We start from the raw sequence: 15,270 nt of genomic DNA on the forward strand, positions 1-15,270 counted from the left end.
TCATGGAGAAAGTTTAGTCAGAAACAAATAAATATTAACAGTCAGCAGGAAAACTTAGGTAAGCTTTGATGTTTCATTATTCATAGAAAGTGAACTTTCAGATGTTAACCACGTATAACACAGGCAGCCGTCTTAGAAGAAATTGCTGTTGATCAATTAGTCCACTCCTTCCTGTATAAGCTGTGGAAGAATAGAAGTTTAAAATATCTGGTCAACTGATGTTCTATACAGAACATCATTGTGTCCTATTTGAACTACCGGTGGGAGCTTCAGATTTCTGCCCAGATACTCAGGTAATGTCTATGTTACTAATTACTGACATATAGAATTCAGGTAATTTTGATAACTATTTTACTTTGTTGCAATATAATAAATGTGGGAATATCTATTACACTGACAAACACATTCCTTTTCTGCACACACTATGACTTGCAAGTGCTTGTGTCCATTATGTATTAAAATATGTTGAAAGTAATAAGCAACAAATTCAGCTTCTAACACGTAACATTTGCAAAATCCTCATCTTTTTAATCCTTTAATCTCTTGTGAGCAGGCTCAACATCTCTGAATTTTGCCCTATAACCACTTCTGATCTTGTCTCTATCACTTGGAAAGGACTCAGGTAAATGCTCCATTTCCAGCCCTTTTGGGACTCAGGGGCATCTCTATAGTCTTTAGAATACCCTCAGCTGTGCTGCTTTTCTCCTAAGAATACTGGAAATTTCCAAGTACATGTTTCTGCCAATCTGCATTTCCTATGTTGCAGTGTTGTAAACTGGAACTCTAGTCCTGGTTATCCATTCCGTTTCTCCCAAATCTCAAAATCTTTTGTAAAGAAAAATAAGATAATGAATTATGACATATATACATATTTTGTGCAAACTTGTAACTATGTAAAACCAAATACCACTTAATATAAATGCTACATGTCAAATATTTCTTTAGCATAATAGTATCTTTGAGCTATTAATTGGTTGCTACTCCCTCCTGCACATTCTTGTACCTATTAGGCTTCCCCCCTATAAAGGCAGCTTTGATACTTTCTATACTGACAGAAAACATATATATGAGCTAGAACAAATAAATATTTAATGGATTTTTATAAATTTATATGAGCCAATAATATTGAAATCCAGAGCTTCTGATCTTTAAGAGCCAGGAATTATGGAGAAAAAATGGACTTGGAGAGTCTAAAACCTTTCATTTGAAAACTAAAAGAAGGGCATAGATTACCTAGATCAGAGTTTATATCATGAACCAGAGCACAGGGAGACTGCTGATGACATAAGGGCAGTTTTTCCAACCAAAACAAAGTGAAACTTTTGACAAACTTACAAGTACCAGTAGGTACCTGAGAAAAGTCCCCCATATGATACTCCCTTCTAGGAGTCAAAATCCTAGGGTGGCAGGAAAGAAAATAATAGAAACCCCATATTTTGAGGAAATCTCAGAGAAGAAGGAATTACTTCCTCGTTTTTCAGAGTTCAGTCCAGAAGATTCTATGTTCTGGTTAGCTAGTGCTAGGAAAAAAACTACCTTGAAACATAATGGCTTAAGACAACAATCATCATTTTATTATTGTTCATAGTTTCTGTGGACCAGGATTTTGGGAAAGGCTGGGATAAACTTCTGGGTGTCTCATGCTTTTGCAATGAGATGACAGCTGGATCTGTAACAGTGGATGAAGGGTGTCCAAAGATCCCTTCGAAAGGTAGAGTCTCATCTCTGTTCCCTTGGGTGTCAGCTGGCCTTAGTGACTCACTTCTTTTTTTTTTCTTTGAGACGGAGTCTCACTCTGTCGTCGAGGCTGGAGTGCAGTGGAACAATCTCGGCTCACTGCAACCTCCGCCTCCTGGGTCCAAGCAGTTCTCCTGCCTCAGCCTCCTGAGTAGCTGGGATTACAGATGCCTGCCACCACGCCCAGCTAATTTTTGTATTTTTAGTAGAGACGAGGTTTCACCACGTTGATCAGGCTGGTCTTAAACTCCTGGCCTCAAGTGATCACACAGCCTCGGCCTCCCAAACTGCTGGGACTACAGGCGTGAGCCACTGTGCCCGGCCAGTGACTCACTTCTAATGAATAGAATAAAGTCGAAGTGACAATATGAACTTCTGAAACCACAAAAGGCATTCCAGCCTCCTGCTTGCTGTCATTCTTAGATCACTTGCTCTCTCAGGAAAGCCGGCTGCCATGTTGTGAGGACACTCAAGCAGCCCTATAGAAAGGCCCATGTGATGAGGAATTAAGGCCTTCAGCCAGTTGCCAGGGATGATGCCTCTCATCAATAGCCATGTGAATGAGCCATCTTGGAACTGGATCTTCTCATCTTGGTCAAGCCTTCAGATGACTGCAACTACAGCTGACATCTTGATTGTAACCTCGCAGAAGTCCCTAAGCAAATCAGACAGTCACACCACTCTTGAATTCCTGATTCACAAAAATTGAGGTTAATAAACTCTGTGGTAAGCCACTACATTTTGGGGCAATTTGATATTACTATGAGGCGACAGGTAACTAATATGGAGGAGAGGCTAAAGCAGTTAATGGATCTCCAGCCATTCACCTCTTCTCATATAGTCTCAGGCCTCTCTGTGTGGCTTTTCTGCATGGGCTAGTTTGGCCTTCCTCCTAGTATAGCAGCTGGACTATTTACATGATGGCTGATAGGTCTTTTATGACCTATTTTCAGAAGTCACATAGCACCACTTCCTGCATATTCACTTCGTTAAAATTGCCACAAAAGCTGTCCAGTTTCAAGAGGAAGGAGTCATATACCACCACCTGTCACTGAGAGAAGTGTCAGAGTCACATTATATAAAAAGGTTGTTGGATGGGAGATACTGCTGTAGCCGTCTTTGAAAATATATGACCTGCTACATTGCAAGCCTTATAGGGAAGTTCCATAAGAAACAAGGCATTTGAGTAGTAGATTAGCAGAGTTATAAATGTAGGAGTCATCAGTGTATAGAGGGCAATTGAAGCCATTGGAGTGGATGACATTACTTAGGGAAAGAGGATAGAATAAGAAAGAGACATAGGCTTAGGGGTCACCGTGAAGAACTCTAAAATTTAAAAATCAGGCCAGCAAAAAAGTGTTTAAAGAAGTAGGAGGAATTCCAATGTACTGTATCAGAAAGCCTAGAAAATGCATTTTCAAAGAAGGAAGAGGTGGTTATTTCAGGAGCAAATGTTGCTGACAAATTAAGTAAAATGATCATAGAAAATTGTTCATTGGATCTAGCAGTGTGGAGGTCACTAATGATCTTCATAGCATGTTATGGGCAGAAATCAGACTATAGTGGTGGAAAACATATAAAAGGAAGTAAGAATAGTTCTATGGGGAGATGAGATCAAAAGCACAAAAAGAGGAATTAGCCTTGAATAAGAGAAGGAACATCTCTAGGATCGGAGGGAAGGAATTTAGAATGAGCACAGATGAATGCATGGGGATGGAGGCAGGCTATTGAGGGAGTTTATGCTTAAAAATCTCTGTAAAGGTCATTTATTTATAGAGAATTAAAAGGAACATCCATCAGGGTGTGAGAAGCACTCTGAAAGCTTGTTACAGAGTGAAAAACAGTTACATTCCTTGCAAACCTGCAGCGTATGATCCATGACTTCTAAGATTTCATTGGAATTGAATTTCACTTTTTACTTGTTTAAACAACAATAAAAAGAAAAACAATCAACCACTTTTCTATTTAAATTTTCAAATAAATAAAGGATTTAAGAATATCACACTGTAACACCAACTGAATATGAGAATGGTAGGAAAACCCTGGTCACTTGTTGAATGCTACCATCAATTGTAAGCCATTTACCCAAGAGAAATCTAAAATCCTTCATTTGATTTATTACTTTATCAAAAATATTGTTGTGGTAAAGACATATAAGAAAGCCCTAAAAGTGAAAGGCTTCAGATTTATTTTCAGTGTTACCCATAGCAGGAGACGGATTTCTTATATAGTACTATATTTACTGTGACCTTTTCAAATAACAGTTATTTATAACATTATATATGAGACATTGTTGTATCACATATTTCTCTAGCAATTGGTCTACAATGATAAAGTACCATGGATTCCTTCCCAGAGGAGATTCTTGTGAAAATTTATTACAGGCTCAAGATCAAGAGTGTTCTCAGAGAATGATTCCATGGCAGACAGCTGTTCAGCAAAAGAATAGAAAAAAGAAAAAAAGATTCCAACATCATATGAAAATGGACTTCTGTTCAACAAAAACAGAGCTTATCCAACAGAGATAGAGAAAGGAGTTTCACCTTATTTCAGAAAATGACTGCGATAGCCTTGTCTTGCTACACCAGGTTGAATTAACATAGGCCAAAAGTTCTACGTAAATGTATATTTCTGGTTAAGAAATGTAAATAAACACAGAAAACAAGACATTAGAGATACTGTGACTGCTGAATTCACATATCTTCCTTATCCTAGGTTTGCTAAAATAGATATAATACTGCTGAAATTACAAATATGATTATATATAATAAGGTTATTCTCAAGTCTAAACACCCCATAGAAACTCTCCTTTCCTAATCCTATTAGCCCCAATTTTATTAAATTAAAAATTATATATTATATGACTTCACCTCTGCCCACTTAAGATGCAGTCACTGTAACAAAAGTACTATGCTATGGAATTTAATTTGATACAGTTGTATTTACTACAACTTACTACAATGTAATTCTTAAACTAGGTATTAAAAGACTGGGTTGATATTTCAGGTAATTTTAGAGGAGAAATAACATGTTTGGCAGTGTTTTCTGTTGGTTCAGATCTTAACTCTTAACAATTTCAGGTCCAGAAAGACCTCTACATTGCCCGTGTTTATATACATACGTTGTATGTCTATTAAAGGGATTCAGAGAACACCAGCCAAAGGAGATTCAAGAGGACGTATGTGTTTCTCTTGTGCATAAAACACTTTGCCTAGAAACATGAAAACAGAAATTTCCAAGAAGAAACACATTGACCCATCTTTTCTAATACTAGTAATTTAGCTTAATCTGATGATACCAAGTGATTTTGTCACAGGATCCTTTGAGAGTCACGTCACCAGCCGGAAACCTCTGTGGCCGGCAGCACCTCTGCTTATGTTTCGCTCGCACCAGCTGGGCTCATTCTGCCCACCTGGCCTGGCAGACTGCCCTCGGCTCGCACTACCAGCCTTGATCCCAATGCCTGAGGATGGCAGGCCAGGCGTGAAGCGGTGAGGGGTGTGGGAGTGAGCGAGCGCGAGGTCTGGCCACTGCACACAGATAGGCACACTGGATGCTGCAGTGAGGCAGGCAGCTCCAGGCACCAGCACAGGCACCTGCTCCACGCGAGAGGCTGCAGCTGGACCAGGCATACTTCAAGCGGCTTCCACTGTGGGCACCGGCGTCTGGACGAAGGGAACATGGTGGCACCTGAAAACTTCGGAGTCACCAGCAACTGCAGAGCCCCCCAAGGGCGGGGGGTGGGAGTCATGCTACAGCTCTCTTTCCCACTGCCTGCAGCTCAGCGAACCAGGGAGGGGACATGTTTCAGCTCACTCAGTCCCCCTGCCTCACTCCAGCCCACCACTCCCGGGATGGCTCAGCCCCACCACCGCTTCCCATCACGTGCGGCAGCTGCCCAACACCAGCAGATGGCGGGAGGGCTATAGTGTTACAGCTCTGGCTCAGGGAATCCCAAGGTCTGGGCCTCCAAAAGAGTCGCTGCTCTTCACTCCCCTAGTCCAGCAAGTGGGAGCATGTCATCGCCCACTGCTCAGTGAGCCAGCCAGGAAAGTGTTATAGCCCTTTTCATGCCCTCTCTTCTGCAGGTCATGAGTTCTTGTCCCGCATCCAGGAAAAATGAGGTTACGTGGATAATCGGAGGGTGAGCAAGGCAGAGAAGAGTTTCACTGAGTGACAGACAGCTCTCAGCAGAGAAGAGACCCAAGTGGGTTGCTCCTATCTGCAGGCAGGTAGTGTTGACTCGTGGATGAATCCAGGGTTTTTATGGGCTCAGAATGGAGGAAGTGTGTGTTAACTGGCCCATGGGTGGGAGGAAGTGCGTGCTGATTGGTCCATGAGTGGGCCTGGAAAAAGCACCATTTGATTCATTCAAAGGCATTAAGAAAGTTCTCACTCTGGGTACTGGATTCTACTTGGAACTGGCGGCCCGGTTTTCAGGCTTCAGGCTGTCTTTGGCTTGAAGGTCAGGTTTCACTGGGACCTGTCCCATCCACCAAGGAATTTGTCTGCCTCCTACTGCTATCAATTTGATTCATATTTTGTTTTCTTCCCTCATTGTTAATTATAAGCAAGTTTTACAGGCAGTTGCCAGTAATTTAGTGAGTACTTTACCCAAAAAAGTTTGGCACAAAGATGCACTTATACTACTATAATGTAAGCTCCTCCATTAGAATATATGTTCCTTGAGAGCAGGGTTCTTGTCTCTCTTGTTCTCCATCATATTTCCTGTGCCTAAAATAGTGCTCAGCCCAAAGGAGGTGCTCAGGAAGAGCTGCTGAATGAAATGACCGAGTGTATCACAAATGTGCAAACTCCTGAAAGTTATAAACATTATCGTAGTTCCTTGTTTCTTCCTCTTTCACTGCATATTCTGTGCAAAGGAATTAAATGTACAGTGAATAGAAGGGAAGGGGATTAATCCAGAAGTCTTTTAATTCTAGAGAGCTTTCTCATATTTTGATTTCAAAGCAGAATCCTTATCCCTTTAGCTTTATTACTGTTGAGGCTTGTCCTTGGTCTGCCACAGCATATCATTAGCAATGAAGGCCCCAAAATTTCTATCTACTGTTGAAGTTACTACTTGGGAAAGAAAAAACAAAAACAAAAACAAAAAAAAACTCCTGCTGAACAATAGGGACATCTGCTGGCTAAAATGACAAGCTTCTATTCTTAAAATACTGCATCTAGATGCACAAGACTTGGGCAATAAGGTTTAGAGTAACACCAAATATGTGATGTGTTAAAATAACTTCCTCCCACTTGAAAAATAGGTAACATGTGTTTGTTTTAGTCCAGAATTGTCCAAGTAGCAACACTATCTGGAAAAATACTGTGTGATCACCAGTAGTCAGCTGTTCTTGCCAAAGAATAGAAATGGCTAGCTTCCAAGTCTTCTGGCTTAAGATAATTATCTTTAATATCAACAAACATTTAAATGTCTGCTAAGTTAAGGTATTGTGCCATATATTAGCAAATCAAAGCTCATGGCAAAGAGGTAAGATGGCCCATTTCTGCTATGTCTGGGCATGCACTGAGCTCTAGTCTCAGAGGAATAGGAATACTATTCAGTCTTTAAAAAGAAGAAAATTCTGCAATATGCAACAACATGGATGAACCTTGAGGACATTATACTAAGTGAAATAAACCAGTCACAGAAATACAAATACTACATGATTTCACTTATGTTAAGTATCTAAAATAGACGAATTTTTAGAATCAGAGTGGAATGGTGGTTTACCAGGGGCTGGGGAGAGGGGATGGGGAGTTAGTAATCAGCGGGCATAAAGTTTCAAGTAAGATGAATAAGCTCTAGAGATCTGCTGTACAACATTGTACCCATAGTCAATGATAATGTTTTATATACTTAAAATTTTATTGAGGGCAGATGTCATGTTGTGTTCTTACCACAATAAAGTTTTTTGAGAAATTCAGCTAACATTTGCAAGGGACAGCCTATCACCTGGCAGTGCTCTGCTTTCACCATTTTATAAACATTTTACAAGCCAGTTGCTTTCTGCAAATATGCTTTCATGCACTAGCTCGACAAATGCTTTCCCACCTTGCACCCCCTACTATGCTTGTTTATTCTTACCTTTCTGCTTAAGTATCTTCTCAGAAAGGCCTACTCTGAACTCTCTATGTAAAAGTTCACTTTCAGAGCACCCAAGCTGTATCTTTCTCAGAACTTACAAAACATGGCAATTATTGCTTAGTTAACTAATACATTGTCCCTCTCTCTTCCATGCTAGATTATAAAGGAACAGGTCTTTGAGTCTGGGTCTGGATATTATCCTGTTTTAGTGAAGTATCTGAACTGTTTTGTTTTGCACACCAAAATTACAAAGACAGAACAAAAATTTTTATCCTTATTGGCTAGGAGTATTGGACGCCTTAGCTCTCCATTCCCTTGATAAGGAAACACTTTTCTGGCTAATATTCTATCAATAGGTCTCAACAAAGATTTACCACAAAAGAAGAAAAAAGTGAAGTGGATATAGAGAGGTTGTCACCAGGCTGAGGTATTAAAAGGATTGTAGAGATGAGACACATAGGCAAAATGCAAGGCGGGAAAAGGATTGTAAGATGGAGTGTCATAAGGCCCAGAGGGAAGCCTACAGGAAGAATCTGAGACAGGAGACCACCTGGTAAAGCCTGGTGTGTGGGCATAACTGGGACAGTTTATTCATTCCTCCATTAGCACAGCAATCTTCATCAGCTGGAAGGCCCTACAGTGTATACCCATCAGCTATATTAACAGGACTCAGAGCCTGTGTAGAAAGAAAATTACTCAGTAATTGTATTTTTCTTTTACTTTGAACAAAAGCTTATAAACATCTTTTTTTTCTGAATTAGCACAAGATGATCATGAAACAACAGAACCTGCTTCTCAGTATTTGAAATACTTTATATTAATATATCAACCTGTCATAAAAGGCAATTTCATCATCAATCACTGATGAGGTTCACAAAAGTGTTATAGACACCTGGAGTCCAACAAAGTCAATTTTAACTAGCAAATGCAGTAAATACCATAGCTAAGCTATAAATACTTCAATAATTATTGTTTAGGATAGAAATACTTCCAATGATTTTTCTACAAAACATTTAATTCCTAAATAGGTAAATCCTTGGATAATATTTAAAACCTCATCCATTCCCTAGGTACACATTGACTAAATAATGAGGTACGGATAACATAGAAGTATAACTGCAGAAAATTGCTCTAGGAATCAAGTTGTGTTATGGATAGTCTTTACATTGATTATTCAAGCTAAAGGGATAGAGACGTTATTATATTTTTTTAAATTATGCATTAAGCTAATATTAAAATACATTTGTCATCCCCAAATAAATACCAATTGACTTGGGAAAAGGTAGTTATAAAAGAAACTCAACCAGAAAGGGAGAATTTAGTTATGAGGATGCACTTGACTTTTTGGGGGGAGTTAGCAGCGTGCAGGCTGACCTAAAATTTAGCAGAGGAGAATGGATAGCCCGACTATAATTTATATATCACTATTTTATGCCTTAGCAAAAATAATCCTATATGGTTATGTCTTATGAAAAATATGGCTCATTAGGAACCACCTTATCAATGTTAATGTCAACAATTTTGTATATGTAATTATTATTTTATTAGAACTGCTCTTTGAGTAGTTGTATTGCTTTCCTGGCTTTAAGGTTTATTAGTTACCATTTTTAATGCTTAATACACGTCAGATTCCATGCAAACTACGCTGTCTACAATATTCTGGAAGGTAGATCTTATTACTCCTAAAGTAAACAAAGCTAAAAGAGGTGAAGTGCCATATCCACTACTAAAAAATGGAGCCAAGATTCACACTCAGGTCTGACTGCCTGAGTCCATACCACGATACTATTCTGCCTCATAGTTTTGCTTACATAAACATTATTATGTACTTATTAAAAAATGGAATGATACACGGCTTAACTCCAACAGAATGCAGAGTGCCACAAATTAGTAATAAAGTTATCAACACAAGAAAATGCTGCTTCTGAGATTTATTTTTGAAAATTAGTCAAACATGTCGATCCTCCAGTAAAGCAAAGCATTTGTAAACTGGTTGTAATCATTTGTTTTCGTTATGAAAGTACTGCCAAAGTGTATTTTGTGAACTGCAACCGGGTAGTTCAGAACACAGGCTTTGGAGCTGAGGCTTCAATTCTAATTCCACCGCCAACTTGGGAGCCCTTGGACACATTCCTTCACTTCTCTTTGGTTCCTGTGTAAAATGGGATTCATTTGTAATAATTGTAGCGATGCACTTAGAACTTATGAACATTAAATGAGTTTAATACACGTAAAACATTTACCTGTCACATACACACTCAAAGAATGCTGGCTCACATTACAGAACCCAAAGGCTTATTTATCCTTTTCGTTTATAAGGGTATTAAAACGCATTTTCGATTTAGGATGGGTTTATACGGCTGCAACCCAAGGAGCATCTGTACTTTTAAGAGGAACTGGGCACAGCAAAACAGCATCTTCCTAGTCTAACAGTAAGACTACATTCACAGAGGACACATTTCATCAAGAACGACTTAACACGCCCAGACATCTCATATTATGGCCCTGCGGTAAGGCAAATCAAGTATGAAGACACACACTCCCTGTTTTCTTCAGCACTGAGATCACCGGTTCCCTCCGTTCCACACCGCGGCTCCCTCGGCTCGGGGCCACAGGGAACTATGAAAATCGGCACGCGAGGCCTAAGTGTCCCCAGAACCAGAGGAACCACAGTTGCGTCATAGCAGAAGGACCTCTTTTACAGCATCAGCAGTGGGATAGTCAGTGCCGAGTTTTCCTGGCAGGACAGCCGACAACCACCGCCACAGACCAGTACAAACATTCCAACCCAGGACCTTTTTTCGCGCGCCGACACAGCCGGAAGTGACGCGTACAGCCAGCACGCTGGGCCGCCAGCGGAACAGACGAGCGGGAGGGGCAGCGTGCGGGGAGCTGGGGGCGGGGCGCGGCCGCAGCTCCGTTTCCGGTGGCTCGTCGCGCTCGCTCACTCCAGCTGCAGCCACTCTCGCCCGTGGCTGCTTCCTCCATCCTGGTATTTTTTGGAGCTTCCATCCTGGTTCTTCCAAAGTGCCCGGACCCAAAACAGGAAGTAAGTGCGATGGAACCTTCAGGTTCCAACCGCCGCCCGGGCCGCTCCGCCCAGTGGAGCCTGTCCGGCCCCCTTGCTGCCCGCTAGCTCCCGCCGGCTGGCGCAAGCTGTCGGCGCCGGGGCACTGCGGGCGGGGTCGGAGCCTGGCCTTCCTGACGTTGCAGCTGCCGTCCCCGCACGTTCCGGCCAGGGCCTCCCTCTTAGGGCCGGGCGGAGCCCGTGGCTCAGGCTGCAGAGTAGGGAAGCGAGCGGCTGCCGAGGCACAGCAGCGATCCGGCGGGGGCGGAAAATGGCGGCGGCTTCGGAGGAGCTAAATGGCGCCGGGACCCCTGGGGGGTGGGGTGGGCCGGGAGGTTGAGTAGAGAACTGGGCCAGAAGGAGTGGAGACAGTAAGGAAGCGCTACTTGTTTTCTCGTGGTGTTCTATTTTTAGTTTTTATTTTTGTTACGTTTTCGGTTTTGTTTTATGGTCCAGCGTAGGAGAGGTAGGCTTGGGTGGGGTTGAGAGAGTGGGGGTGGGTCTCGACCCAACTTCCCCCCCCTTTGCTTTTTTGTTCTTTTCCCTCGTTTGCGCTTTAGATTCTTCTGTAATTTTGCGGGGGTTCAGCCTTGCTCGGCGATTCACGGCCCAGGCATAGAGAATCGGGATAGCTGGCCGAACCGTCTCTGTCAGTCTGACTCTCTTTAAAGAAGGGATGTGGGCTGGGGCGCGGGGACAGTCCTGGTGGAGCACGGAAAATGCGGCTGTAAAGTAGTAATTACCCTATTGTGCCGAGTTCCGAGAAAGTTCTTAAAATTGTTAAGTCCACTTTTTTCTCTAAAATGTACTTCGCTTTGAGAATTTCTTCAGGGAGGTATGTAGAATGTTTTTACCACAATCTCCAGAGCAGATTTGAGAGTAGAAGTGGCCAAGTGCCCTTTTGTGCAATTGAATGATAGAGCATATGTCTTTATATAAAATACTCGGTGTAGATAAGGAAAAGGATAATAGTATACAGTATGAGTCAGGACTCCTCCCTTTCTCTCATTGAATTTGTGTAGTTGCTTTTTTCGCAACTCATTCATCTTTGTGTACCTCTTTTTAATGTACATGGATTTGATTATGTGTGCCTCCTTTCTGACAGTCGAGGCTGCATGTTGGGACGTCCTACAAAATGCATATTCTGTGGAATTATTTTTTAATATGACATGTCTTAAGCTTAAAGTGACGCCATTTGGAAAATTTTAAATTATACCTGTATTTTTAATTCGTGGGAGAAAACCATTTGTAGTTTTAAGCTCCAAATAGGAAAATATTCTTCCACTATGTTGAAAGTATTGCAAAATCTGTTTTTTTCAGTTAAGGGTTTTCATATTTTTTCATTACTTCAAATTTCTTTAAGCTGGTTTTGAATTTATATTTCAAATAGCTTTCTGAGGATTACTGTCTTTTAATAACTTGAATAATTTGCCATCACTTTAACATTTAAAGAATGACTATGGCGATACACCAAAATCTTATCTTTTTGCTCTTATGGTGTACTTAGAGACAGGATTTCATGTATTTGGTTAGGATTTAGAAATTCTGTTAAGATTTAGAGAAAAAAGGTTAAAGCTACATTCCTTAACGTTACAAAAATTGTCATGCTGAGAGAATCCAATTTGGTGTGAGAATAATTTTTTTCTTCCATACAGAAAGCACAAAAACCAGCCTGATTGTATCTGGAAAAAACCATTATGTTATAGGTGTGAAAAATACATTTCATGATTGTGGTGATTTTTATCTCATTTTAACTCTCGATACTAGGTGCTTCTGTATGCCACCAAACAAGCTAATTTTTTTTCTTACTATTTTAGTTGATAGGCTCACCCCAAAATATGCTTTTTGGGACTGATTTAGCACCTGCATATTCTGCGTGAATCTCTTTAATTGGTTGCAGTTGAGCTAATGGTGGAGCCAAAATGCTATTGCCCTGTCTTCATCAACATTTAATCAGTAAGTACTGGGCATTGCATCTTTCTTAGAACTTTAAGTTCATACTTTGCAGTTATATGAATACATTATTTTATGTAAACATTTTTCTGAGTGTTCAGGTTTTAGAAGTATTTTGAGGGGAAGAAATCAAAGTTTGGGCGTTATGACTTGAGCTTTGAAAACAGCATGGTTGGGAAATGTTTACTGGTGGAGACTCATATCAAAAGTAGATAGCTGTCCTCTAGTCCTTTTTTTAGAGATCTCTTTTTTCAATCCTTTAGTTATCTCATTACACCCCAGGGGTGCTTTAAAGGTGGGGAGATAGTGTATGTATTTTATAAGGTTAGTTTGATATCACTGGTTAGTATTTAAATAACAACAAAAAACTTGCCTTTACCTCCTCCGCAAAAAATCTTACCTTTCTATTAGCCTCATTTATCTCTCCAACATCTACAGACTCTAATTTTTATTAATGGTGTAATAAACTTACATGTCCTGAAAATAACATCTCATTATTTTAAACAGTTGCCTTTGCCATGCTTCATTAAGTGCATTGGCTTAAATTAACACCTGTGAGGATGACTGGGATAATGTGAAACAAGTATTCCTAAGGATTTACTGCCTGGCACATAGATGTTAAAATATTGAGGGAGCTTAGAAGTGTTTTTGAAAGTATTGACGTCTTGCATCACTTGTATTAAACACACATCTGTCTGTTGCAAAGACATCAAAAGCTTAGAAAGGAACAAAGTTTAAGGAGGGTTCATTCTACTTTTTTTTATACCTTATGTAGAGACTGCATATTTAACACTGAGGTGGTGTTCTGCCTTTCCAAAATGGAGTTTTCCATTTTAATAGTCCATTTTTTTTCTTACCACCATCATATTTTTCCTATATGAAAGGATTTCCTAGGAATTGATATACTTTTAAATGCTTTGCAATTGCAGCTCCTTTATGTCTCCAAATGATACAAGAAGACCCGAGAAAGTGGTAAACTAAATGATTTTTATTAAAGTAATTGCCAAATATTAAAGATAAAATATGGATAGTTACCAAATGTATGTGGCATTTGTTTACTTTCATGTCATTTCTCCGTTTATCTTGATGGTGCTTTCATTTTGTGAAGAAAATTCCTGTAATAGAAATCACAAATAGATTTTGTGTTTGCTTTGATTCTATAAAGGTAGATAAGTTTAAATAAAAAGAGGAACGTGGTTATGTCTCCTCCACCCCCCCCCCCACCCAAGTTTGTAGAAAGATAATCCATTCCATGACTGAGTACTAGAAATAAGTTGTCAGAGAAAAGCACACTGGAGAGCTCATTATGAACAGTTTAATTTTCTATCATTTCATATATTTAAATGTCATTTTGATTATGTACACTGTTAGGTCATTCTTCCAAGCACCAGTGGTCAAAGCTGATTCATTCACTTCCCATCAGGTGTTACGTATCAGAAATGCTCATTAGGTTTATTTTAGTGCCGGTGTATATTTTAGTATCTAATGAGTAAATGTGCTTTAAAAATTAACTTCACTGTAAATCACAGGTGTCTGGTGATACTGTGTATGTCCATGTAAAGAGCCTCTGATGGTGCCTTGTAGAAAAGTACTCAGTTTTGAAAGGATGAAATCTTTCAAGTGTGGCGAATAGCACATTGTAAGCTCCTGAACCATGCATGAAGTGAAAAATAACATTTTTGTTTTTGAATAAGCAATATAGTTTTATTGTCAAACCAGATATGAAATGCTGCACCTTAAAATCCTTGCTATTAAGTAATCCTCCTTACTCAAGTAATAGTGACATTGTTTTCAATAGTTGGTAATTGAAATCAACAAAGCCTGCTAGAATAGACTCCACTAACAGCTCTGTTGACATTTTTATGATATATAGTCATATTTTACCATCTTAAAACCAAGCCATAGTAAACATTAATTAGGTACCTTAATTGAATATGCCTTATGTTCATTTATGGCTCTGCTGCTCAAACTTTTCCACAAAGTATATAGAGGAACAAATCCCACGGGGCCTGGCACCATAGTCCAAAACATTCTTCTTCAAGTGTGTAGTGTTCCTATTCGTATCTTGAATAAAGTTTGTGCTTATGAAGATGTTATGCTTATTCTATGACCTTCTTGTCTGACAGCCCTCTGTGTACCCATGTTTAGGATGTATGAATTTGTTACCTATTATCTTCCACTAAGATTTTCTACTAAGCAGACTTTCATTATTTCAAAATAAACATATCTTAAAATTTATCTTCCAAATTCCTTAGACGTTACTAAGCAAATTTTCTTTTAAGTAGTTTTTAAAGCATTAGTTATACAATGATAGAGTAATAGTCCATTTGGAGTTTTATAATAACATAGCTACAAAAACAAATGTTGAGTAATAGGTACGAATTAGATAAATTTAGATCTATGTGCTCATTCAAAATGT

At 39.7% G+C, this 15,270-nt stretch overlaps 2 protein-coding genes across 30 annotated transcripts in view; one reads left to right on the forward strand and one right to left on the reverse strand.

Annotated features, from left to right (window-relative positions):
- Positions 1-9,747: 9,747 nt before the first annotated feature.
- Positions 9,748-11,944, reverse strand: LOC100986253 (uncharacterized). The gene is made up of 3 exons (XM_014345712.4): positions 11,876-11,944; positions 10,627-11,190; positions 9,748-9,983 (listed from the first exon to the last, which is right to left on the reverse strand). The coding sequence occupies exons 1-3, from the start codon at positions 11,942-11,944 to the stop codon at positions 9,831-9,833; spliced, it is 786 nt and encodes a 261-aa protein (XP_014201198.2). The 3' UTR covers positions 9,748-9,830.
- The window catches only part of DMTF1 (cyclin D binding myb like transcription factor 1), a 59,293-nt gene continuing 54,684 nt past the window's right edge, over positions 10,662-15,270 (forward strand). For 4 of the 29 annotated variants that reach the window (XM_063606275.1, XM_055114615.2, XM_063606278.1 and 1 more), the window contains exons 1-2: positions 10,712-10,880; positions 12,716-12,854. The gene's annotated coding sequence lies outside the window, so the exon portion shown is untranslated. Of the gene's footprint in view, positions 11,734-12,715; positions 12,855-15,270 lie in introns of all 29 variants that reach the window. The other 25 variants (XM_055114616.2, XM_055114619.2, XM_055114631.2 and 22 more) reach the window with 17 other exon arrangements.

The sequence above is a fragment of the Pan paniscus genome, chromosome 6 (genome assembly GCF_029289425.2).
Source record: "Pan paniscus chromosome 6, NHGRI_mPanPan1-v2.0_pri, whole genome shotgun sequence".
Lineage (NCBI taxonomy): Eukaryota > Metazoa > Chordata > Mammalia > Primates > Hominidae > Pan > Pan paniscus.